This window comes from Capricornis sumatraensis, chromosome 21 (genome assembly GCF_032405125.1).
Source record: "Capricornis sumatraensis isolate serow.1 chromosome 21, serow.2, whole genome shotgun sequence".
NCBI classification, from domain to species: Eukaryota; Metazoa; Chordata; class Mammalia; order Artiodactyla; family Bovidae; genus Capricornis; species Capricornis sumatraensis.
This window is the reverse complement of record NC_091089.1, coordinates 55,225,863-55,251,370: the sequence shown is the minus strand read 5'-3', so window position 1 is coordinate 55,251,370 and position 25,508 is coordinate 55,225,863. Positions and strand designations below refer to the sequence as shown.

At 41.0% G+C, this 25,508-nt stretch overlaps 1 protein-coding gene across 1 annotated transcript in view; it reads right to left on the bottom strand.

Moving 5' to 3' along the window:
- The window catches only part of DCC (DCC netrin 1 receptor), an 813,847-nt gene that overhangs the window by 371,892 nt on the left and 416,447 nt on the right, over positions 1-25,508 (bottom strand). The window contains 1 exon segment of the mRNA XM_068993780.1: positions 20,278-20,432. Coding sequence (XP_068849881.1) covers positions 20,278-20,432 — 155 coding nt within the window.

The window sequence follows — 25,508 nt, the reverse complement described above, 5'->3', positions numbered from 1 at the left end:
TATCTAGGTTAGTCATAACTGTGTTTCCAAGGAGTAAGCGTCTTTTAATTTCAAGACTGCAATCACCATTTGCAGTGATTTTGGAGTCCCCCCCACCAAAATAAAGTCTGCCATTGTTTCCACTGTTTCCCCATCTATTTGCCATGAAGTGATGGGACCAGATGCCATGATCTTACTTTTCTGAATGTTGAGCTTTAAGCTAAATTTTTCATTCTATTTCACTTTAATCAAGAGGCTCTTTATCTCTTCACTTTCTGCCATAAGGGTGGTATCATCTGCATATCTGAGGTTATTGCTATTTCTCCCAGCAATCTTGATTACAGCTTGTACTTCCTCCAGCCCAGCATTTCTCATGATGTACTCTGCATATAAGTTAAATAAGCAGGGTGACAATATACAGCCTTGACGTACTCCTTTTCCTATTTGGGACCAGTCTGTTGTTCCATGTCCAGTTCTAACTATTGCTTCCTGACCTGCATACAGATTTTTCAAGAGGCAGGTCAGGTGGTCTGGGATTCCCATCTCTTTCAGAATTTCCCAGAGTTCATTGTGACCCACAGAGTCAAAGGCTTTGGCATAGTCATCAAGCAGAAGTAGATGTTTTTATGAAACTCTCTTGCTTTTTTGATGATCCAGCGGATGTTGGCAATTTGATATCTGGTTCCTCTGCCTTTTCTAAAACCAGATTGAACATCTGGAAGTTCATGGTTCTTGTATTGTTGAAGCCTGGATTGCAGAATTTTGAGCATTACTTTACAAGCGTGTGAGACGAGTGCAATTGTGCGGTAGTTTGAGCATTCTTTGGCACTGCCTTTCTTAGGGATCGGAATGAAAACTGACCTTTTCCAGTTCTGTGGGCACTGCTGAGTTGTCCAAATTTGCTGGCATATTGGGTGCAGCACCTTTACAGCATCATCTTTTAAAATTTGAAATAGCTCAGTTGGAATTCCATCACCTTCACTATCTTTGTTTGCAGTGATGTTTCCTAAGGCCCATTTGACTTCACATTCCAGGATGTTTGGCTCTAGGTGACTGATTACACCATCATGATTATCTGGGTTATGAAGATCTTTTTTTGTACAGTTCTTCTGTGTATTCTTGCCACCTCTTCTTAATATTTTCTGCTTCTGGTAGGTCCATACCATTTCTGTCCTTTATTGAGCCCATCTTTTCATGAAATGTTCCCTTGGTGTCTCTAATAGGAGGATATCAAATATGATTTTAAGGACACTAAGGGTATTTTTAATATTTCTCTCCTTGAGAGATAACTATTTATTTAATTTTTAAATATAAATTTATTTATTTTAATTGGAGGCTAATTACTTTGCAATATTGTATTGATTTTGTCATACATCAACATGAATCCACCACAGGTATACACGTGTTCCCCATCCTGAACCTCCCTCCCACCTCCCTCCCCATAACCATCCTTCTGGGTCATCCCAGTGCACCAGCCCCAAGCGTCCTGTATCATGCATTGAACCTGGACTGGTGATTTGTTTCACATATGATATTACACATGTTTCAATGCCATTCTCCCAAATCATCCCACCCTTGTCCTCTCCCACAGAGTCCAAAAGACTGTTCTATACATCTGTGTCTCTTTTGCTGTCTCGCATACAGGGTTATTGTTACCATCTTTCTAAATTCCATATATATGCGTTAGTATACTGTATTGGTGATTTTCTTTCCAGCTTACTTCACTCTGTATAATGGGCTCCAGTTTCATCCACCTTATTAGAACTGATTCAAATGTATTCTTTTTAATGGCTGAGTAATACTCCATTGTGTATATGTACCACAGCTTTCTTATCCATTCATCTGCTGATGGACATCTAGGTTGCTTCCATGTCCTGGCTCTTATAAACAAAATGAAAATTTTAATTAAATATTTTATTTAAAATATATGTATACATTTTTGAGGATTTTTGCGTCTATATTCATCAGTAACATTGGTCTGTGCTTTCCTTTGTGTGTGTGTGATATCTTTGCTTGGTTTTAGTATCAGGGTGATGCTGGCCTCATAGAATGAGTTTGAATGTGTTCCTTCCTCTGCAATTTTTTGGAATACTTTGAGAAGGATAGGTGTTAGCTCTCTTTTAAAAAAGGAGGGAACTAATGAGCTCATTTACAAAACAGAAGCAGAGCCACTTACGGTTACCAGGGATTAAGGGTGGTGGAGGAGATAAATTGGGAGATTCAGATTGAGATATATACAAAACTACATATAAAATAGATAGCTAATAAGGACCTACTAGCACAGGGATATATATTCAATGGCCTATTTAGGGAAAAAATCTAAAAAAAAAGAGTGGATATATGTATAACTAATTCACTTTGCTGGACACCTGTAAGTAACACAATGTTGTAAATCAACTATACTCCAATAAAATACACACACACACACACACACACACATATATATTTCACATTTTCTCTGTCCTCACCCAGATTACTTGGAATCTTTCTAATGATCTGTGTGATTTTTAGGGACGTTTATGTACTTGGTTGAATCCCTTCCCACCCAATCCATGTGTACTCAGAAAAGTCCACTGCAGACATAATTGATTAAAGTGAAGTCGTACTGGATTAGGGCATACTCTAAATCCAGTATGACCAGTGTCCTTATAAGAAAGAACACATGAAGGGCCGTGACCCCAGCAGGGAGAAGAACACGGGAAGCTGGAGGCGGATGTCAGGTGGGGCACCTACAAGCTGAGAAATGCCAAAGAATTGCCAGCAACCCCCAGAAGCCAAGAAGCAATGAGGAAAGATTTTGCTGTAAAGCCTTTCAGTGGGAGCATGGCTCTGCTAACACCTTAAATTCAGATTTCTAGTCTCCGGAACTGTCAGAGAATAAATTTTTGTTTTAAAGCAGGTAACATGTGGTAATTTGTCACAGCAGCCCTAGGAAATTAAGACAGGCAGGATAATCACTATTTTAGGAGAGAAAGTTGAAAAACAGAAGAGGTAAGTGGCCTACTTAAACATATACAGCAACATACAGATACTATCTCAGTCTAGAATGCAAGTCTTTTGAGAAATGGTGTAGGATCCTATCCCTTTTCAAGAAGAGGAAACAGATTTTGGCAAGCAGAGCCATCTTACATAAACAACTTTGGACAAGCACGCTAGGTGCAAACCTGGGGACCAGGGTACTGATCCATCTAATGGCTGGCCTTAAGTTCCCTGTTCCCCAAATTTATTCTTTGTAAAACTCAAAGACTGAAATCAGCTATTTAAAATGGACTTTGTGAACTTAACAATGTGTTTCAGATCATCAGGTAAATATTTTGGATTCTTATATGCCCTGAGTAGGTGGGGCAAATGAGATTCCCCAAGATAAGAAAAAAGAGTGAAGCAAAGGCATGTTAACAGTCAAAAGGCAAATCTCTTTTGAATTCTATGGTCTCCACTTGGGCCTAAACACCAGGTTTCCATTGATAAAATCCTGATACAGTCACAGAGCAATAAGGCAATCCCAAACAAACATCCCATTAAAATTCAATCTCCTGTTTAATATTAAATATAAGCAAAGTACATATCAGAAAACAAGCTGGTTCTGGGCTAACATTTATTTTGGCACTAACTGGCCCCTTTTGGATTGGGTCCTTGGAAAATCTTGGGAGCAGGAAGACTGGGCTGTGGATCTGAAAATTTTGTAAATTTTCCTTTTTCTTTCTTTACATTTGAATTTTTTGTTGTTGTTGTTTTCGTTTCATTTTATTTATTTTTGGCTGTGCCATGAGGCATGTGGGATCTTAATTCCCTGACTAGGGGCTGAGAAATCTGCTTGCTGGTCAGGAAGCAATAGTTAGAACTGGACATGGAACAAGAGACTGGTTCCAAATAGGAAAAGGAGTGCGTCAAGGCTCTATATTGCCACCGTGCTTATTTAACTTATATGCAGAGTATATCATGAGAAGCTCTGGGATGGATGAAGCAGAAGCTGGAATCAAGATGGCTGGGTGAAGTATCAATCACCTCAGATACACAGATGACACCACCCTTATGGCAGAAACCGAAGAAGGACTAAAGAGCCTCTTGATGAAAGTAAAAGGGAGTGAAAAAGTTGGCTTAAAGCTCAACATTCAGAAAACAAAGATCATGGCATCTGGTCCCATCACTTCATGGCAAATAGATGGGGAAACAGTGGGAGACTTTATTTTTTGGGGCTCCAAAATCACTGCAGATGGTGACTGCAGCCTTGAAATTAAAAGACGCTTACTTCTTGGAAGAAACCTAGACAGCATGGTAAAAAGCAGAGACATTACTTTGCCAAGAAAGGTCTATTTAGTCAAGGCTATGGTTTTTCCAGTGGTCATGTATGGATGTGAGAGTTGGACTATAAAGAAAGCAGAGTGCCAAAGAATTGATGTTTTTGAACTGTGGTGTTGGAGAAGACTCTTGAGAGTCCCTTGGACTGCAAGCAGATCCAACCAGTCCATCCTAGGGGAGATCAGTCCTGGGTATTCATTGGAAGGACTGATGCTGAAGCTGAAACTCTAATATTTTGGCCATCTGATGGGACAAGCTTATTCATTTGAAAAGACCCTGATGCTGGGAAAAACTGAAAGCGGGAGAAGGGGATGCGACAGGATGAGATGGCTGGATGGCATCATTGACTCAATGGGCATGAGTTTGGGTAAACTCTGGGAATTGGTGATGGACAGGGAGGCCTGGCATGCTGCAGTCCATGGGGTTGCAAAGAGTCGACATGACTGAGCAACTGAACTGAACTGAACTGAGGGACTGAACCCATAACCTCTGCAGTGGAAGTGGGAAGTTTTAACCACTGGAGCTCCAGGGAAGTCCAGTCAATTCTCTTTTCTGGTATCAGCCAATCAAATTACACTTCACTGGCCCACCAGGAGGCTTTCTAAGTAGGATGTTTCTCTGTGATTGACAAATTTTTGAGTGTCTTCTGCACATGGCACTGTGCCCATCCTTACAGCACATTCGTTAGGGATATGTAGGGCACAGATGTCTTATAGTTGACAACATGGAGATTTCGCCCCTGTTTTTTCAACCCCTGTTCAGTTTTGCCACTATAAGAAGCTAAATACTGGATGGCCTTGGCCATTGGCTAGCAGTTTCAGAGGACGTGGGTTTGAACTTTGGCCCGGGAAGATTCCACATGGCATGGGACAACTGAGACCATGTGCCACAACTACTGAAGCCCACATGCCTAAAGTTCAGGCCCCAAAACAAGAGTCACTACAGCAAGAAGCCCACGTACTGCCACCAGAGGGTAGCCCCCGCTTGTCTCGCCTAGAGAAAGCCGCAGGCAGCAGTGAAGACCCAGCACAGTCTATAATAAAAGCTTAAGAAACTGAAAAGAAAATCTTGATTTGTTCCCCAGGTCCCTTCCCTTCCACATACACTACAAGGCACCTTACCCAGTTTGACCCTCAAAATGGTCCCACAATTCACCTAGTTTCTGAGGCCTAAGCAAAAAGTACATCTGACTCCTGTTTTTAATCCCATTGCACACTAGCAGCAAGCCTCATCACTTCCAAAGGCATCCTGAATCCTGTACTTAGCTGTTTAGTTGTATCCGACTCTTTGCGACCCCAGGCTGTAGTCTGCCAGGCTCCTTGTCCTTGGGATTCTCCAGACAAGAATACTGGGCTGGGTTGTATGCCCACCTCCAGGGGATCTTCCCAACCCTGGGATCAAACCCAGGTCTCCCACATTGCAGGTGGATTCTTTACCAACTGAGTCACCATGAATACTAGAGCGGGTAGCCTATCTCTGCTCCAGGGGAACTTCTCGACCTAGGAACTGAAACGGATCTCCTGCATTTCAGGCAGATTCTTTACCAACTAAGCTACTTGTGAAGCCCCCATCCTGAATCCCACCAGCTTTTAACCTTTCCATAGCTCCCCCCATAGGACCTACCAATGTCTCCTGACTGCACCACGCACTAGCCTCCTCTTTAGCCTCTACTTTTACAATTAAAATTAGATCATGTCGCCCCCTCCTGCATGGATGCCTCCACATTGAAAATGACTCCACCTTCTTTACTGGGGCTTCACGGTGACTCATACCTGGGGCCCTGCCACCCAGGGACGCCTCTCTTCCATTTCCCCTCTTCTTCACTCTGCTGCCGCACAGTGGTCCTCTTCCTCCGCTCGGGGTCTCGTCCCTTCCTATTAGCAGTGCTTTTGAACTGTGGTGCTGGAGAAGACTCTTGAGAGTCCCTTGGACTGCAAGCAGATCCAACCAGTCCATCCTAAAGGAGATCAGTCCTGGGTGTTCACTGGAAGGACTGATGCTGAGGCTGAAACTCCAATACTTTGGCCACCTGATGCGAAGAGCTGACTGATTTGAAAAGACCCTGATGCTGGGAAAGACTGAAGACAGGAGGAGAAGGGGATGACAGAGGATGAGATGATTGGATGCCATCACTGACTCAATGGACATGAATCTGAGTAAACTCCAGGAGTTGGTGATGGACAGGGAGGCCTGTTTTGCTGCAGTCCATGGGGTCACAAAGAGTCAGACAGGACTGAGTGACTAAACTGACCTGAACTGATCAGCTCTACCTGAAATGTCCTTGCCCAAGACCCAAGGCATCTGCTGGTATCCCTCCAAATTCATTCATAGGTCCCTTGTCTTCTTCAGAAAGGCTCTCCTGAAACTTCCCTTTCTAGGATCGCCTCTATCGTTTTCATTCTCTATCTTTTTAAGTTGGCTTATTCTTCTGCATACTTTAATTTGTTTACTGTCCATTTCTATGACTAGAATATAAACCTCATAAACAGTTGTCTGTCTTTTTCTGTTTTTTGCTGCTGAACTCCCAGTGTTGAGAAATACAGGGCAGCCCACCAGTGGCACACGATAACTATTTGTTGAAAGAAATGAATGAAAGACCGAATGAATGACATGAACAAATCTGGAGCAGGAAAAATGAGCTTATGAAGACTAGCAGATGGATCCATGGGGTGAATTAGCCAGAATGGGCTTTCCGCTTCTAAAATCCTAAAGTAGAAATAGAAGAGACTTATGAAACAGCCTAAAGAAGAAAAAGAACATGTCAAACACACGTGAGCAGCACAGAGATAGACATGGACAAATTACATTCAGTGTTAAGGATTATGACAACATGAGAATAATTAGAACGCAGGAAAGGAGGAATGCATGATAGTAACAGCTACATTTACTGAGGGCTGACAGAGTGCCAGAGAGCAGGCTTAAGTATTTTATACTAAATAGCTCATTTAATTCGCAGAATAATCATTTGGGGCTGTACTGTTTTGTCCTATTACAGACTGTCTTTTAAGTTTTACAACATCCCTATAAGATCTCCCTATTTTATATAGGAGGAAGCTGTGGTTTAGCATACCAGTCTACCCCAGTTAGCTAGTAAGTGAAAGAGCCAGAATTCTAATTCAATCTGAAATCTGAATCCTTGTTCTTAATCACCTTTCACCCTCCTTTCATACATAAGACCTAGAACAGTAATTACAGATTAAAATAAGGTGGCAATGAACAGTTTACTTACATTGATCATGGGTTCAGTGTTTCACTATTTGACTTCCAGTTGATAGCTCAGTTTGGAATGAATCTGCCTGTAGTGCAGGAGACCCTGGTTTGATTCCTGGGTTGGGAAGATCCCCTGGAGAAGGGATAGGCTACCCACTCCAGTATTCTTGGGCTTCCCTTGTGGCTCAGCTGGTAAAGAATCCGCCTGCAATGCAGGAGACCTGGGTTCGATCCCTGGGTTGGGAAGATTCCCTGGAGAAGGGAAAGGATACCCACTCCAGTATTCTGGCCTGGAGAATTCCATGGATAGTCCATGGGATCACAAAGAGTTGGACATGAGTGAGCGAGTTTCACTTTCTTTAATAAAAACCCTATGATCATTGACTCTTGGACACTGGTGGCACCAACTTTACTTCAATTTTAACATCTACCATCAAATGTGTGTTGTGCTTGTTGTTCAGTCGCTAAGCCATGTCCAGCTCTTTGCAACCCCATGGACTGCAGCACACCAAGCTCCTCTGTCCTCCACTCTCTCGGAGCTTGCTCAAATTCATGTCCATTGAGTCAGTGATACCATTCAACCATCTCATCCTCTGTCCCCGCCTTCTCCTCCTGCCCTCAATCTTTCCCAGAATCAGGATCTTTTCCAATGAGTAGGCTCTTCATATCAGGTGGTCATCAGGAACTTTAAGATCTATTTCCCTGACCAGGGACTGAAACTGGACCCCCCGCATTGGAAGCACAGAGCCTTAGCCATTGGACCATGAAGGAATTGTGTGGCCTCACCTTAAAATCTTTCAGTTTCAACACACGGTAATACCCTGGACTTGTCAAATGTACTGTGACCAGAAACTCTGGCCCAGTTCAAATTCTCTATTGGATTTGCCACAGGGCTTCCCAAGGCGGGAAGATTGGGCTGAGATCCAAAGAGTTTTCATAGAATTGGGAACAGCTGTAGGTACATTTCTCCCTAGCAATGTTCCTATAAACTAGAAATAGTATCTTTATCAAAACAACATAATAATGTAGGAAGATTGGAGTTAGAGAATATGAGCTAAAGTCAAATTATGACCCTTTTGTGTAGCACATAAGTTACATTACACCAGGCAGAATACAATCAGCAGTTAAAAGAATCTGTCAAATAGTACAGTGATTTTAAAAATGGGTTTCACTTATTTGGGGTATCTCATGAGGATAAGGCTTCCCTGGTGGTGCAGTGGTAAAGAACCATTCTGTCAACTCTGGAGCTGTGGGTTCAATCCCTGGGTCAGGAAGATACTCTGGAGAAGGAAATGGCAACCCACTCCAGTATTCCTGCCTGGAAAATTCCCAAGGATAGAGCAGCCTGGAGGGCTACAGGTTGTGGAGCTGCCAAGAGGCAGACACGACTGAGTGACTAAATAACACAACAATCACGAGAGGATAGTCAACTAAATTTCTTCATGTGATACTTTCTAAAAAGCACCATATTTCAAACTAAAACACAAAATGCATCAGTTCAGTTCAGTTGCTCAGTCGTGTCCGACTCTTTGCAACCCCATGAATCACAGCATGCCAGGCCTCCCTGTCCATCACAAACTCCTGGAGTTCACTCAGATTCATGTCAATCGAGTCAGTGATGCCATCCAGCCATCTCATCCTCTGTCGTCCCCTTCTCCTCCTGCCCCCAATCCCTCCCAGCATCAGACTCTTTTCCAATGAGTCAACTCTTCGCATGAGGTGGCCAAAGTACTGGAGTTTCAGCTTTAGCATCATTCCTTCCAAAGAAATCCCAGGGCTGATCTCCTTCAGAATGGACTGGTTGGATCTCCTTGCAGTCCAAGGGACTCTCAAGAGTCTTCTCCAACACCACAGTTCAAAAGCATCAATTCTTCGGCGCTCAGCCTTCTTCACAGTCCAACTCTCACATCCATACATGACCACAGGAAAAACCATAGCCTTGACTAGATGGACCTTAGTCGGCAAAGTAATGTCTCTGTTTTAGAATATGCTGTCTAGGTTGGTCATAACTTTTCTTCCAAGGAGTAACCGTCTTTTAATTTCATGGCTGCAGTCACCATCTTGCAGTGATTTGGGAGCCCAAAAAACAAAGTCTGACACTGTTTCCACTGTTTCCCCATGTATTTCCCATGAAGTGATGGGAACGGATGCCATGATCTTCGTTTTCTGAATGTTGAGCTTTAAGCCAACTTTTTCACTCTCCTCTTTCACTTTCATCAAGAGGCTTTTTAGTTTCTCTTCACTTTCTGCCATAAGGGTGGTGTCATCTGCATATCTGAGGTTATTGATATTTCTCCCGCAAATCTTGATTCCAGCTTTAGCAAACACCATCTTCCAACAACACAAGAGAAGACTCTACACATGGACATCACCAGATGGTCAACAGTGAAATCAGATTGATTATATTCTTTGCAGCCAAAGATGGAGAAGCTCTATACAGTCAACAAAAACAAGACCAGGAGCTGACTGTGGCTCAGATCATGAACTCCTTATTGCCAAATTCAGACTTAAATTGAAGAAAGTAGGGAAAACCACTAGACCATTCAGGTATGACCTAAATTAAATCCCTTATGATTATACAGTGGAAGTGAGAAATAGATTTAAGGGACTAGATCTGATAGATAGAGTGCCTGATGAACTATGGAATGAGGTTCGTGACACTGTACAGGAGACAGGGATCAAGACCATCCCCATGGAAAAGAAATGCAAAAAAGCAAAATGGCTGTCTGGGGAGGCCTTACAAATAGCTGTGAAAAGAAGAGAAACGAAAAGCAAAGGAGAAAAGGAAAGATATAAGCATCTGAATGCAGAATTCCAAAGAATAGCAAGAAGAGATAAGAAAGCCTTCCTCAGTGATCAGTCAAAGAGATAGAGGAAAAGAACAGAACAAAATGCATATGTGTATATAAATGCATGCATGTTTATGCATTAAATTATATAATATTTATGATTAATACCTTATAATCATTGGGGCTTCTTTGGTGGCTGAGATGGTAAAAGAATCTGCCTGCAATGCAGGAGATCCAGGTTCAATCCTTGGGTCAGGAAGATCCCCTGCAGAAAGTAATGGCTTCCCACTCAGTATTCTCTTGTCCATGAGAATTCCATGGACAGAGGGGCCTAGTGGTCTACAGTCCATGGGGTCACAGAGACAGACATAACTGAGTGACTAACACTTTAATTACCTCCACTTTCACCTCCTAATACTAACTTTAGGCTAAAGAGTGGATATAAATTTGAACCTACAGTATGATTTAGAACAATTAATCCTTCACATACACTGTCTTCAAAAATTTCATCCCTGATATATTTGGACACTATTTTGCCCATCTTAATTTCCTTTCTATTTATAGCACCTTTAAAAAGTCGTGACACACAGTAGGTGCTCAATAATTGCTTATAGACCACATAGATTAAAGCGGTTGTCAAAATGAGATAATACATAAATACATATAAGTTTAAAAAATGCTATATTCTCAGTGTGTCTTCTTTCTTCACTAGTCATGAACACCAGTTCTCCATAGTGTCTGATCTGACTGAAGGAATCCCGTAACAGAGCTCAGTTCAGCTGTTCTTTCTTTGGCGTATAGTTTTATTTGGCTGCAGCAGCATGATGACAATTTCCCTGTTGGTGCTCAAGCTCTATTTTGCACCGATTCAGATTTCTAAGATACCTACCTTCATTTTCAGTAGGCTACATCACCAAATGAGGCAATTAAACCCAAACCAAATCTACCTATTTGTAACCTTTTTATCCCATGTTAGATATCCGTAATTTCCAGAAACATCTCATTATTACGATACTTTCATGCCTTCTGTCTTCATACTCCCTAATATGAGTGAGAAATCAGTAGCATTTTTTTCCTATAATTCTGCACTGAGCAGATAACTTCTCTAGATGTTTGGGTATACCAGTGGAAGGAAACTGAATTATGCTTTGTGCTCAAAGAGAGAATGACAGTGAGCCAGCAGAGATATTTTTAAGAGGAAACTTAATTTATGCTACATCACTGTTTAACCCAAGCAACCAGTCATTTTTGTTCTTCATCTTTAACTGTGCACTGAAAGATATATATAGTTGCTGTTTTAGTCTCTAAGTTGTGTCCAACTCTTTTGCAACCCCATGGACTGTAGCCTGCCAGGCTCCCCGTCCAGAGGATTTTCTAAACAAGAATCCTGGAGTGGGTTGACATTTCCTTCTCCAGGGGATCTTCCCAACCCAGGGGTCAAACTCACATCTCCTGCATTGGCAGGCAGATTCTGTACCACTGAGCCACCAAAGAAGATACATACATATATATTTATACTTTAAACTGAGAAAATACTGAGAGAAATTTGCATAACTAATCAGAAAATATGTTAAGATCCAGATTCTCTGAAATATTTTATATTAACTCAGTGCAAAGAACTTTTTCAACATTCAAACAGGAGTAATCTATTAAATGTGCTTTTCGTGAGTTCTGCTTAAAACTGTTAGACTACTAGCTCCTTGGGAATCAGGGCATTATCTGACTTGCTTTTGTATCCTCTGTACTAGCAGAGTCTCAATCAGGGTGCTCAACAGAATTTTCTGTGATAATAGCAATGCTCTCTCTGCTGTCCCGTGCAATAGCCAGTAGTCACATATGAACTTCTGAAATGTGACTGATGAGGCCCTGGATTTTTAGTTTTCAATTCTGTTTAAATTTTAAGTGCTATTTGACAGTTGTGTTTAGTGTGCCTGGATTTTTAATTTCATTTTACATCAATATGTTGAAATGCAAATCGATACATGTAGCTAATGGTAACTGTACTGGACCATGGACATCTAGGACTTAGCATAAAAGAATAATTTTGAATGAATGACTGAATGAATAAATGATGAATAAGTACAGAATGACTCACCCTTGCTGCAAACTTTTCTAACATGCTTAAACAACCCATCTTCACAAGCCTACCTCTGATTCTTCCACTAATATACATCATTGTAGAAGACACGCTGCTGCTGCTACTGCTAAGTCACTTCAGTCGTATCCAACTCTGTGCGACCCCACAGACGACAGTCCATGAGGCTGCCCTGTCCCTGGGATTCTCCAGGCACGAACACTGGAGTGGGTTGCCATTTCCTTCTCCAATGCATGAAAGTGAAAAGTGAAAGTGAAGTCGCTCAGTCGTGTCCGACTCTTAGCGACCCCATGGACTGCGGCCCACCAGGCTCCCCCATCCATGGGATTTTCCAGGCAAGAGTGCTGGAGTGGGGTGCCATTGCCTTCTCCATGTAGAAGACATAATACCTCACTAACTGACCACCGAACCTGAATGGGTTCCTTTCAGCTTCTGTTGCTGGGAATGCCGCGGCATATGCCTTTAGTGTCTTCCATCCTGTAATTCCTGAAAATATTTCTGCAGTGAAAGAATTCTGAAACTATACCAGCATTTGTATGTTATCTACAAAGACAGAATGCCAGTGCTTCAACTTCTTTCTTTCTACTGCTAGTCTACTGCCACGTGTATGACACAAAACTGAACCAGCTAATGGGTTCACAGTCAACTTTGCCTCCATCATTGTCCCAGATATCCACTCAAATCACCACACAGTGCAGTTAATAATTGGAAACCAGGTTAAGTGACTTTAAAAAAAAAAACAACTGAAAAAAGAAAGAGCTAGACACAACTATGATTTACTTGGTTTGCTTAATTTACAGAATCATGATGAATGAATATTACTGATACATATTATCCTTTCCCACACATTAAGTACAAATCAGATTCTACCAGCAAATGTTAACCAACGAGCTATCCACAAAATGGCAACGCTGTGTCACATTTTATGGGATAATAGAGTGTTTTCTGCTCATAAAGCTTCAAAATTTAGTTAGGGATGCAAAGATGTCCAAGAAACAAATTAGACAATGAACAAGTCTTCAACAGCCTGCGAAACAGAGAGAGGATGATTGCAGGGAAAGTAATAAAATCCATAAATGGTTGATTACATAGTAATCAAGCCAAATACAAACTATCAGTAAGGTATTGTATTAGCTTTATTACCTTATGATTACACTACTGAGTGTCCCACTTTAGTTGCCAGTGCAAGGCAGTTGGAATTATGTTTCCATTTGATCCCATTAGGGGCAGGAAACCTCTTTCTATTGATTGCATACTAGACGCCAGGTAAGACTTGGGGGCTTCCCATAGATTATCACATTTCATCTTTACAATCTGGAAATGAAACTGAGAAGGACTCTGTGGGGCTCGTGGGCATGGAAACCTTTTTGACCCATTTCTTATAGGCAAGACTCCAGCCTCCATGGCCTTTGCTGAGTTTCAAATGACAGACTGGAATAGTTGGTAACCAAGGGAGGGACAGCCAAGAAATCAGCTGACACAAGATGCACAGGACCACAAAAGCTCCTCAAGATGAAAGGACTGACCACCTGAGACCCTGCGCACGCCCTAGTGTTGTCAGCAATCCCACTAACAGGAGGGAAAGGGGGAGCACACAGCTTCTGAAAGAATGACATAGCCCCAGGTCACAACATAAACCAATTCAAATCAAATGGGACCAAGATGGGAGACAAGACCAGCTCTTGATCCTCAAGCAGCAAGTGAAATGACACACCCAGCGGGGCCATGACAGTTCCAAGGCACTGTCCAAAGACCAAGGAGTGGGGGATGGACCAAATCCTGGAAATTTTCACCCCTTCCGAAAAGTAGTTGGAATAGCCCTCCCACTCATTAGCATATGAAATTATCCAGCCTATAAAAACTAACCGGGCCACATTTTGCAGCCACACTCGCCCTCTGTGATGGCTCACACTCTGTCTGTGGCATGTGCTTCTCTCTGAATCTGAATAAATCCGCTTCTTACCACGTTGTCTCTCTCTGAATTTTTTCTGTGATGAGACATTAAGAACCTGAGCTTTACTAGACCCTGAAACCAGGTACCATGGGTTTGGCTGGGTTCGAGTCCCAGCCACGTGGGTTCCAGTCCCAAGCTGAGGGAAATGGTTTCCCCACCCTTGAACTGTTGCTATGAAACTCCTTGTCAAGTCCTTTTGGGTTGGGACACACAGTTTTTCAGAGAGGCAGGAGACCACTGTGTCCTTCTTTGCCTGGCAAAGCAATAAAGCTATTCTTTTTACTTCACCAAAAACTCTTATCTCCAAGGTTTGATTTGGCACCCGTGTACAAAGAGGCTGAGCTTTCAGAATACAAGAAGAGGAGTAAATATCTCCAACTTATAATCGAGGACAATGAGGTTTCAAGGATTAAGAAACTTGGGATGCTCCTGGTGGTCCAGTGGTTAAGATTTTACCTTCCAATGCAGGGAGTGCGGGTTTGATCTGAAGTTCAGGCTAAGATCCCACAAGCTTCATGACCAAAAAAATCAAAACATGAAACAGAACCAATGAATTGTAACAAATTCCATAAGAGTTTAAAAATGATCCACATGACAAAAAAAAAAAAAAAAAAACTTAAGAAAGAAAGATTAAGACAATTCTCCTAAGAAATAGACAGTAATATTTGGAGACATAACATTCAGAGACGTTTCAAGTTCCATAACAACTATACAAGAAAAGTCTTTTTAGAATAAAAAGAAAGAAAGAAAGAAAGAAAAAAAGACCCAGGGATGGACGAAAAAGGCAAATATATCTATTCCTCTAGATAATATATCCTAAAGTCACTCAACTTGGTGGTTACTTTCACTTGCCTTTTCAGTGTAAAGAATATAATGGATTAAGAATATTACTTACAACACTTAACTATAAAAGGGTTTTGTGGATAATTGGGTTGTGGCCTAGCAAATAGGCTCCCTACTCTAACTCGAGCCTCCAGACAATATGTGGTCCATTTTAACATCCTTCAAGATTAGAATGCCTTAACAGCATCTTAAAGGACCCCAAATAATAATTCAAAAATCCTCCACATGTGGCATGAAAAGATTAGACAAGTCTTAAGCAGGCAGGGACTTAAATCCAGCTGATAATACAGTGGAGAAATTATACACCATAAAGGCAGAGGGAAGGAGCAAGGAGTTAGCCAAAGGAAGATATAATCAGGAGACACAAACCTTCCTATAAATCAAGCCTTTGTATTCTGGGTGATTATTTCATAAACTGGATCCTGGGCTGGTGATCTCTTTAAATGATTACTGCAGTATGTATGCACTTTTAGAAACAGTTGCTGGCTGATTCATATTTCAGACGTATTTTCTATCAGGGTTGATTCCTTGAGAATATGGTTTTCATAACAGAGTTTATATTTTCAAATAATATGAAAAACTTGAAATTCAATTTGTATAAAAGCTATCTATGTCATTCTAGTGTACAATTACTACATCACATTTGGAAAAACCGTGATAAACTGAGCAAGCAATTGCATACCCAGACGGGACCCATTTTCAAAAGATAAGATCATTTTGTCAGGGAGAGAAAAATGAAAACATCCCCCCTGCCTCTGCCTCTAGATTCTGAAATTCTAACCAAGTAATAAACTCAGCCTTTGAACTTTCTCTAAAAACATAGAAAGATGAGCTTATAAGAGGCTGAGAGAGAAGAAAGAGAAAGAGGAGGAGAAAGACAGGGGAGGAAGGGGAGGGGGAGAAGAGTCAGTACAGGAGGGGAAGGAAGGGGGCAATGAAGCATGGGATCTCTAAGATGCTGGATCTTACTCAGAAATTGGTGTTTTAATGAACAGGCTTGGGGAAGATGAAGTGCTCCTTACCCTAGAAATAGTTTTAAATTGCCAAAGTGGCATTTTTGTGTTAACACAGAAGATAAAATACACATGGTCCTACCTATTAGTTATGATAACATTATTTATTCATCCTAATATCTGTAATAAAGGCAGTGAGTGAGCACCACAAGACTCTTATTTTAAATGAATTGAAGGAGGCGGCTGTTTTGCACATGTAAAAAGCTATTCTAAAAGTACTGTGTGTCTAGCCCGAACTACTCCTGTCTACCTAGCTACTCAGTAAGAGATCAATAATCCAAGAAAAGTTCTCAATGAAACACAGTCAGGTCACCCTTCAATAAACAATGGCCTGCAAAGGAAATAATTCTTACTGCATATAGTGTAAGAAGAGAGGTGATTTAATAAAACAATTGTTGTCATTAAAGGCCAAAATATGGTTAGTGAAAAAATTAAGACACCTTCATGTGTCAAAAACAGGAATAATTTTCCACTTTAATTTTCTGGAGAAAATGTAACTTGCATGCGATGATAATACCAACAAGCAACAGATTTTATTCATTTGGGTTTTTAATTTTATTTTATGCCTTATTATCATTTATGCTAAATTTTAAGTAAATGCTTACTGAGACCAGTGCCCAGTGTGGTTTTCTATAAAAATTCTCAGACTACTTTCTGAAGGAGGAAGAATGGATGATATATAAAGGATCAAGGTGGCTGTCTTTGTAATAAAACACTTATTTGAGGAGGCAGGCACAAGATGATTTAGGTATAAAAATTGCCTAGATAGTACATGAAAGCAAGCAGGATTCTATGGGGCTCCTGGACATGGTGGACACAGAATCTTCCCTTTCTTTCCATTCCACCTTCAACCCTGTTCCCTCTAGGGAACAGATCCCAGCCTCCATGACCTTCCTGTAGTTTCAAAAAGCAGATTCAAACAGTTGCTAATCCAGGAAGGAAAGGGATGCAAAGACAAGGAAGGAAGGGCTAAGAAACAACATTGCAGCTTTGGGGCAGGGGCCTGGGTCTGCCTCAAGGGCTACATGCAACAATGCCTTTAAGTCCTTTATGGAATGAAAACCCAGCAAATGGAAGATGTCCGCATTCTTCAACTGGAGAAGACCACTCATGTATGTGTGTGTGCTAAGTCGCTTCAGTCATGTCCAACTCTTTGCCACCCCATGGATTGTAGCCCACCAGGCTCCTCTGTCCATGGGATTCTCCAAGGCAAGAATACTGGAGTGGACTGCCATGCCCTCCTGCAGGGGACCTTCCTGACCCAGAGATAGAACCGGCATCTCCTGCATTGGCAGGCGAGTTCTTTACCAGTAGTGCCACCTGGGAAGCCCAAAGACCGCTTGAGACCAGACTAAAGAAACCAGCTCATCAAGATTATATCAAGAGAAGAGATTAAAAGGAATGCAAGCAACTAAACTCTTGAACACAAAACTCCTCAGCAAACTCCCCTGGGTGGGGACACATAGTTTTTGAGGGCAGGAGCCCACTGTGTCCCCCTTTGACTGGCAAAGCAATAAAGCTATTCTTTTCTAATTCACCCAAAACTCTATCTCCAAGATTCAATTTGGCACCACACACAGAGGCTGAGCATATGCCAGAGGCCATCACAGGTAAGGGGCTCATAAGCAATGCTACGATTCAGAGTTCTAACAGTTCAATGAACAAATTCTTACAAGTTTCCTTACCTATTTTATCATTGTTACATATTTAAAACATTTGCTTCCTCAAGAAGCTTCTTAGAGCTTTATTACTATTACTTCATTACATAGGTAGGCTTCCTTAATGTGTCTCAGTCACTGTGGAACAGCATTAGAAACACAGTGGATATTCATTAAATATATTTGTTAGTTGAATTATGCCATTGCTTGCGCTTTATAAAAGCTAATGCCATATGTGTAATACAAATAATCACAGACTGATTTTTTATTATTAATTATACCAAAAACATTGTATCATGAGTACTTTTCTTTTTAATGAAATGAGGTATTACTATTAGTCAGTTTCCAAGTGGAAGACTTTCTTATCTCTTGACTTGGAAAGGTTGGCCTTTAAAAAAAATTTTCTGGAAATTGATTTTCAAGCTGGATACTTAGGAAAAATAGTATTGATAGAAGAAAAATAACATTGCTCAGTCTTAGAAATGAGGCTGACTGTAGAATTTTTATCAGCGATGTAATATAATCATAGCCAGTCAGTCAGCCCAGAAAAGTACGCAAGAATAATTCCAGGGATAATAGTTGGATTAGGAAGCAAAGGATTCAGACAATCCATAGAAATTGGATCTTCTGAAGATGAACATGCTTTTAAAGTTTAAGTTCTACCATGAGAAAACTGAACAAGATCTTTTTAGAGAATTTTTATGGGTTTTTCAACTATCAGTCTGTATATACAACATGGCATATACCATTTAAATATATACATAGACCTAATTTGTTTTTATTCAGGTTTATTGATTAAAAATACCAAATATTTATAAAAGTCATTGATTACTCTATCTATATATATGTATGATCTATAAAGAGAGAGTCAATGAGAAAATTGATGACTCAAATTATATGTGACCATTAACACTATGAAATGGAAATTAGCATTATCTAGTGATTTAAACCCAAAGAGCAACAAAACATTCTTTAGAAGAGAAAACTGGAAGCAGGACCACCTTTGCTGGTACATGACTAAGGGAAGCTGTACAAGGCCCCATGCTAAGGAGGGTCCCACGTATAGCATGGATTGATGCGCTGCTGTACCTTCTGGATCCTGCAAACTATTTAGCTGGTCCTGCTTGGGTGCCTGCATTTTCTATATATGACCTGAAATCTGCACATTGCTATGGCTTTAAAGATGCTGTGTGAGGTTTTATTTCTGTGATGCAAGTATCTCTCAGACTTGTACAGCTTAGTCTTCTCCTCACCACCAACAAATCCTTTATTCCAATCTGGTCTCATCTGGTCTTTGGAAGTCTTAGCTACATGAAAAAAGGAACAGAGATTCTGCCCAGAGTAGAGCATGGTGCCAGTACCTAGACTACCTCCCAGAATCTTCTTTAACTTGCTGATTTCAAATCCCTAACAAGTAACCTAATCCAAAGATTATTTTCTCTTATTTACCAATTAAAATATTTCTGATTTCTACTTCATGTTCTTCCAAAAGCATATGAGGTGATTTTGAAGATAGATAGAGTTTTAAATAAAATGATCAGGAATACAAATAAAACAGCATCATTTGAAAAAAAAAAACAAACAGGAGTAGATGAAACTAGGTGTCTAAATGTCTAAATAATGAATGTACTTTGTTACAAGTAGTCATTTAGTTCATTTAACAGTTAGATTACAATTTTTTAAAACTCTTAACAAAATAAAGTTGGCAAACGACTCATTGGCAGTCGATCTTTCCAAATAACATCAGAAGTTTAGTAGAAAATTCAAAATGTAAGAAATACAGAAATCTCTTTTAAAAGTGCAGTTTAGGGGCTGTTTGTTCCTTGATAAAAGGAAAAATCACTAAATTATAATTTGGTCAGAGAATATTGAGCAGCATTATTTTGTTTGTGGAGCTTAATATAGTGATTTACATAACAGGATAGTGAGATTGCCCAGTAGAAATTATCGATTTACATTTCTTGAACCTGGGTTTGCTTTTGGAAGCTTCTGTACGGCATTCAGTGCATGAGCAAGCTCCTGAATAAGCCCCTGTACTGAGAAGTCCTACATCATTGTTCTTTCTCTCTGATGTAATATTTTTCGTACATAAACTTGGAAAAATCTGAAAAAAAAAAAAATCAGTGCAGGAGGCTGAACCCTAATGCTGACGATGACATTCTGGCAGCTGGAGTCACTCACTCACTCGGGAGTGGATATGTAGACCGGATGGATGGATCAGGCCTTCCTAGTTGTTAATTTGTTGCTCTGCAGACCCACCAAAGTGCGGAGGCCATTTTGTTAAAAAGTTATCTTATCTTTAAAAACCTTCAGGGTAAATGTGTTGCTCCAGAAATCTTCTATTTTGTCACGTCAGTAAACTACTATGAAGGGATTCAAGGATACCGCCTACGAAAATGAGCACTTCCCAACCTGGCCCTTCCCAGCGCATACTCACGCTCAGGCTGAGTGGCCACCTTGATGGGCTGAGAGCTCTCCCCAGGCCCCCACTGGTTGTAGGCCACAACCCGGAAGGTGTACATGGCTTCTGGCTTCAGATTCCCCACGGTGAACTGGAGGGACCCGGGCTGCGACGTGTTCACTGCTCGTTCCCTAGGAAATGAAAGTCACAGGAAAAGATGATTCCCACGTGGACACTTTCAGTCACAACCTTTACTTAACAAGCGAGAGCAGTAAGGTGGATCCAAAGGTTCCTTACTCATTTCCTGTCGACTCTGCATGTAAGGCAAGGTCTCAGAGGCTCACTCTGGGAGGCAAACGGACTGGAAGGGCTTACAAATAAATGTTGCAGGGTTTCTGGGGAGTTCAAGTTTATGCCATTCCCATGAACCTTCATACTAAAGTCTTTCCCCTTGACACTTTACCATTTAGCATCAAAACTCATAACAAAGAGCTAGTAAAATAAGAATGAACATCTGGAGTGCAGGCAGGAAGATGCATTTTGCAAGCACTGAGCTAATGACAGAAATTAGGGTTTCGATTATTCCACAAGCCAGTCTTTGTCAGTACTGCCAACCAATGCGTTTATTTTCTTCCATTATAGGAAAGGGAAAGGCAGATGCTAAATGCCGATGTGTATAGAGATTGAAGTCCTGTGGTTATGTTAAGTGAAGTTAGCAAAAGGAAGTAGACTCCTTCCTGTGTGAGGAGAAAGTACAATATACATCTTCTTGCCTTTTCTTCAAGCCACTTCTACATGATTCCCATTCATTTTCCAATTAAAACCTTCCTTAGTGTGTGGGCATATGCTAAGTCGCTTCAGTTGTGTCTGACACTTTGTGACTGTATGGACTGTAGCCTGCCAGGCTTCTCGGTCCATGGGATTTTCCAGGCAAGAAAACTGGAGTGGTTTGCCATGGCCTCCTCCAGGGGATCTTCCTTAGTGGTTCCAAACAAATGAATTAATATGCTGATCATGGTGGGATTTATAGTACATATTAAGAGAAGACAAATCCTATGGATATAGATCCTAACACATTAGAAACAAGAACCTCTAAAGTACGCGTTAAGGACACACATGGTTTAGATATTTATATCCTCACAGGTCTCATGTAATTGAATGTGAAGAAAGAGTTCCTTCTAAGCCACTCAACTGTTTCTTAAGGTTTCTATTTCTAGATGATTCCTCTTGCATCTCAGTGGAATTATATGTTCATTTCAATTTTACAAGTGTTATTTTGTTTGGGGGTGATATTTCAAATGAAATATGTTTTTCTGACAGGGCAAATTAAGTTTCCAAAGAGAAAAGTGAAAGCAAAGTTCTAAGGACATGAATGGTGATTCTTGGGTATATATACACTCTTAATTTCACTGATATGACTGAGACTGGCTGGCTCCTCCTCAAACTCATTTCTCCTTCTCCGTGCACTGGATCCTATGTGCTGGCCCCCGTGAAGCCTAGATGAACCCATGTGACTGGGTTTAACCAATGAGTGTGAGTGCACACGTCCATGCTGATTCCAGGCCTGGCAAGAGGAACCACAGAGCAGCAGGCAGACTTTGGAGCCAGACACTGATGATGTGTGTGCTCAGTCGTTCAGTCGTGTCCGACTCTGTGACCCCATGGACTACAGCCTGCCAGGCTCCTCTGTCCATGCTATCTCCCAGGCAAGAATACGGGAGTGAGTTGTCATTTCCTACTGCAGGGTATAGTCTCAACCCAGGGATCAAACCTGCGTCTTTTACCTCTTCCTGCATTGGAAGGCAGATTCTTTACCATTGAGCCCCTTGGGAAGCCCCACATCATGATGGGGGAGTCTAAATTCTGCAAGAATTCTGGAATGGGCCTGTGAGAAGAACTGCCTGTCAATTAGGAACATCGTTTTTCTACTTTATAGAGTCAGAGAAATTCAAGCTATTATAAGCTTGAGGGTTTAGTTGTTATAGCAGTTACCATGAGTTTATCTAGTCCTGCTCATAAGTAAAATATGAAGCCTAGGTGTTAACCTAGGCAAGGAGAACGGAGGGATGTGGTGTTAGTATTTAATGAGTACAGAGTTTCAGGTGGGAATTCTGGAGATAGAGCCTGGGGAAAGTTGCTCCACAGGTAAATGCATTTAATGCCATAGAACTCTGCACTTCAAAACGGTTAGAATTTTAAGTGCTATGTTACATATATTTTATCACAATAAACAAATGAAACCCAAGCATCCCATATGAATTTGGATATAGCCCAGGTTTAGGCATTCCTGTATGAGTACTGTGTTAAGTTGCCACAAGGCTGAATTATGACATAGTTGGGGAGGGGTTTGGTGGGATTCAATAGTGACCTATAGTAAGACTAAGAAACATCAGATAATATCCCCATGTACCACCAAATTAAAATTATTTAGGCCATTACTTTTTAAAAGAAAACCCTCATAATCAGATTGCACGTCTTATGAACGTACAGATTCCTGCATCTTATTTTCTTTCAGTAGAGGAGCTGTTATATGTGCTTCTCTTTTTATATAAATATAATGGTTTTATTAGCATTATTTTACAAATGGAAAACTAAGATTTAGAGAAACAACATTTTTTTTCTTTGCAAAGGACTCATAGTCAGCAAATCCCAGTTAAGAGTGAGATCTGGGGCTTCATTCTTAGGTCCAGAATCAGTATTATTCAACAACAAGGGAAAACAAGGGGCTTATTTGGATCATGGGTACTTTCGGTCGAAGACATCGAATTCTACAAGAAGGGACACTGGGTGTTCAGAAACCACTGTGAGGATGAGGATAACTATCACCTGTTGTGAGTCATTTCATGATATATTCTCTAGACCTTTGAGAAACATCAGTTTAGTTCAGTTCACTCGCTCAGTTGTGTCTGACTCTGCGACCTAACGAACTGCAGCACGCCAGGCCTCCTTGTCCATAACCAACTCCCAGAGTTCACCTAAACTCATGTAGGTCCAATTTGCATCCCAAACTCCTTGGGTATCTATAAGGAAGGACAGCTTTCATGATTGACTTTATTTAGGTAATTACTAAATAATTTATGTGAAATAGCTGCGTTCTAGGACGTGCTGGCATAACCCATTGAAAAGGCATTCTTCAAAGGAAAAAGGACAAGAATACCTGGGTGTGTCCAGGTAAGAATGTCAAAGATCATATGATAGAAACATCACTCACATAAAAAGGGGATGATGAATTTCATCACAAGGAAAGGAGTTTTAGGTTCCTATGATCTCCAGCAGCTTTCAAAAATATCCCAAATTAGTAAGAGTCATGGAAAAATTATGTTCATTGACATGGAAAACTGATATTTCTTCAATGTTATACATAATGTGAACAAAGACTCTTTACCACTAGTTTCTTGAACGAGGGCTCTTAATGGCTTTAAATACAGATTTAATCTAAGCATTTCCATGTTACGTGCTAATTTACTTATCCTATCAAGAGTGAGGTTACATCAAACTGCTAGGTAGATTACAAAGAAGATTCAGGATTTTTAGGGCTTCCCAGATGGTACAGTTGTAAACAATCTTCCTGCCAATGCAGAAGACATGGTTCGATCCCTGGGTTGGGAAGATACCCTGGAGGAGAAAATGGCAACCCACTCCAGTGTTCTTGCCTGGAAAACCCCATGGACAAGAGCCTGATGGGCTACAGTCCATGGGGTCTCAAAGAGGCAGAAATGACTGCGCGCACATGCACACACAGAGGATTTTAAAGCCAAGGGCTGTTTTCTCAGCTTCCTCTTTAATTTATCTGAATCTCAGAGTCCTCAAGTGCTAACTGGTGCTAAGAAACATTTACCTCACAGAGTTTCTAGAGATTTCAGTGAGATGCTGTATGTAAACCGTATAAAGCAGGAGGCAAAAGACCTGGTATTCATGGAATCTTCATACGCGGCACTTACTGCTGCTGCTATTTCTATTATTATACCCAAAAAAAAAAAAAAAAGAGATAACTGTCAGGAAGCATTTAACAGGAGGCTTCATGTGTGCTGTTTTGGATCTGTCAGGAATTCTCTGTTCCTTATTAATTCCTGAATACTCAGGAATTCAGAGGAGAGGCAAGTCTCTCTGGGGGCTGAGGATCCAGGCATTTCCTTCATTAGTGTTTCTATATGGTGATAAGTACCCTCTTCCTTCTTGTGAACCGTATGGTAAAAGTGACTGTTTACAACTCTCTCTCTCTTTAATATAGATTGCCTATGTTTTGTTAAGTCTGAAATTTTAATCTTTATCTTTGCTGAGAATAACTGCCTTGTAAGACAGTATATATGCCCACACCATGTTGGCTAAAACACCTTTGATCCATCAGAGCTCTGGTCCCCGTGTCTTTCTTTCTCTCTCTCTCTCTTTCAGGCTGATCCCCTGGAGCACAGGGGCTCTCTGAGTTCACTTTCCTGCCCAGGCTTCTAAGACCCTCTCGAGAAGGCGCTCTGCGCCTTCACCCCATCAAGAGGGCACCTGAGGCCCCCGTGAACAGAGCAAGCCCCATGCAGGGGCTTTATTGGCTTTTTGCGTAAACCAAGGAATATCAGCCTCTTTCTCTCTCCTTCACTTTCTTATCGGTAGACTCCAGACCACCAGGTTTCTGTCCATTAAAGAACCTCAACAGACAACCTCATAGGAAGGAAGTGTTCTTGAGTTCAAGAAGAGGACTTTCCACAATCTGAAGAGAGAAAGTAATAAGAGGTACAATCACAAAGAAAAACATATAAGTATTGACATTTTCTGTCAGGTTAATTTTGTTTACAGAGATAAGTCAAATCAAAAAAAGTGGTCCCACAGATGTCGAGACTAGACCTGTGGTTGACAGGAGGAGGGGTAGCCAGGGAGGAATGGATTGGGAGCTTGGAGTCAGCAGACATCAGCCGTCACACAGAGAATGGATAAAGAGCAAGGTCCACTGTAGAGCAGAGGGAGCTACATTCAATATTCTGTGATAAACCATACTGGAAAAGAAAAGAGTACATGTCTATGCATACACACATATACATATATATGAATATGAATACATATTCATATGTGCAAATATATGAATCACTTTGCTGTACAGCCAAAATGAACTCAACGTTGTCAATCAACTATACTTCAATTTTTTTAAAGTCGTCAGAACTAGAGGCATCAGACAAGTTTTGATAACAAAAACGGCAATACTCTTTGAAAGCGAAGCGGCTTTGCTGGCAGCAATGGAGAAGGAATGGTGTTCCCTGAGTTTCCCAGCAAATCCCCAC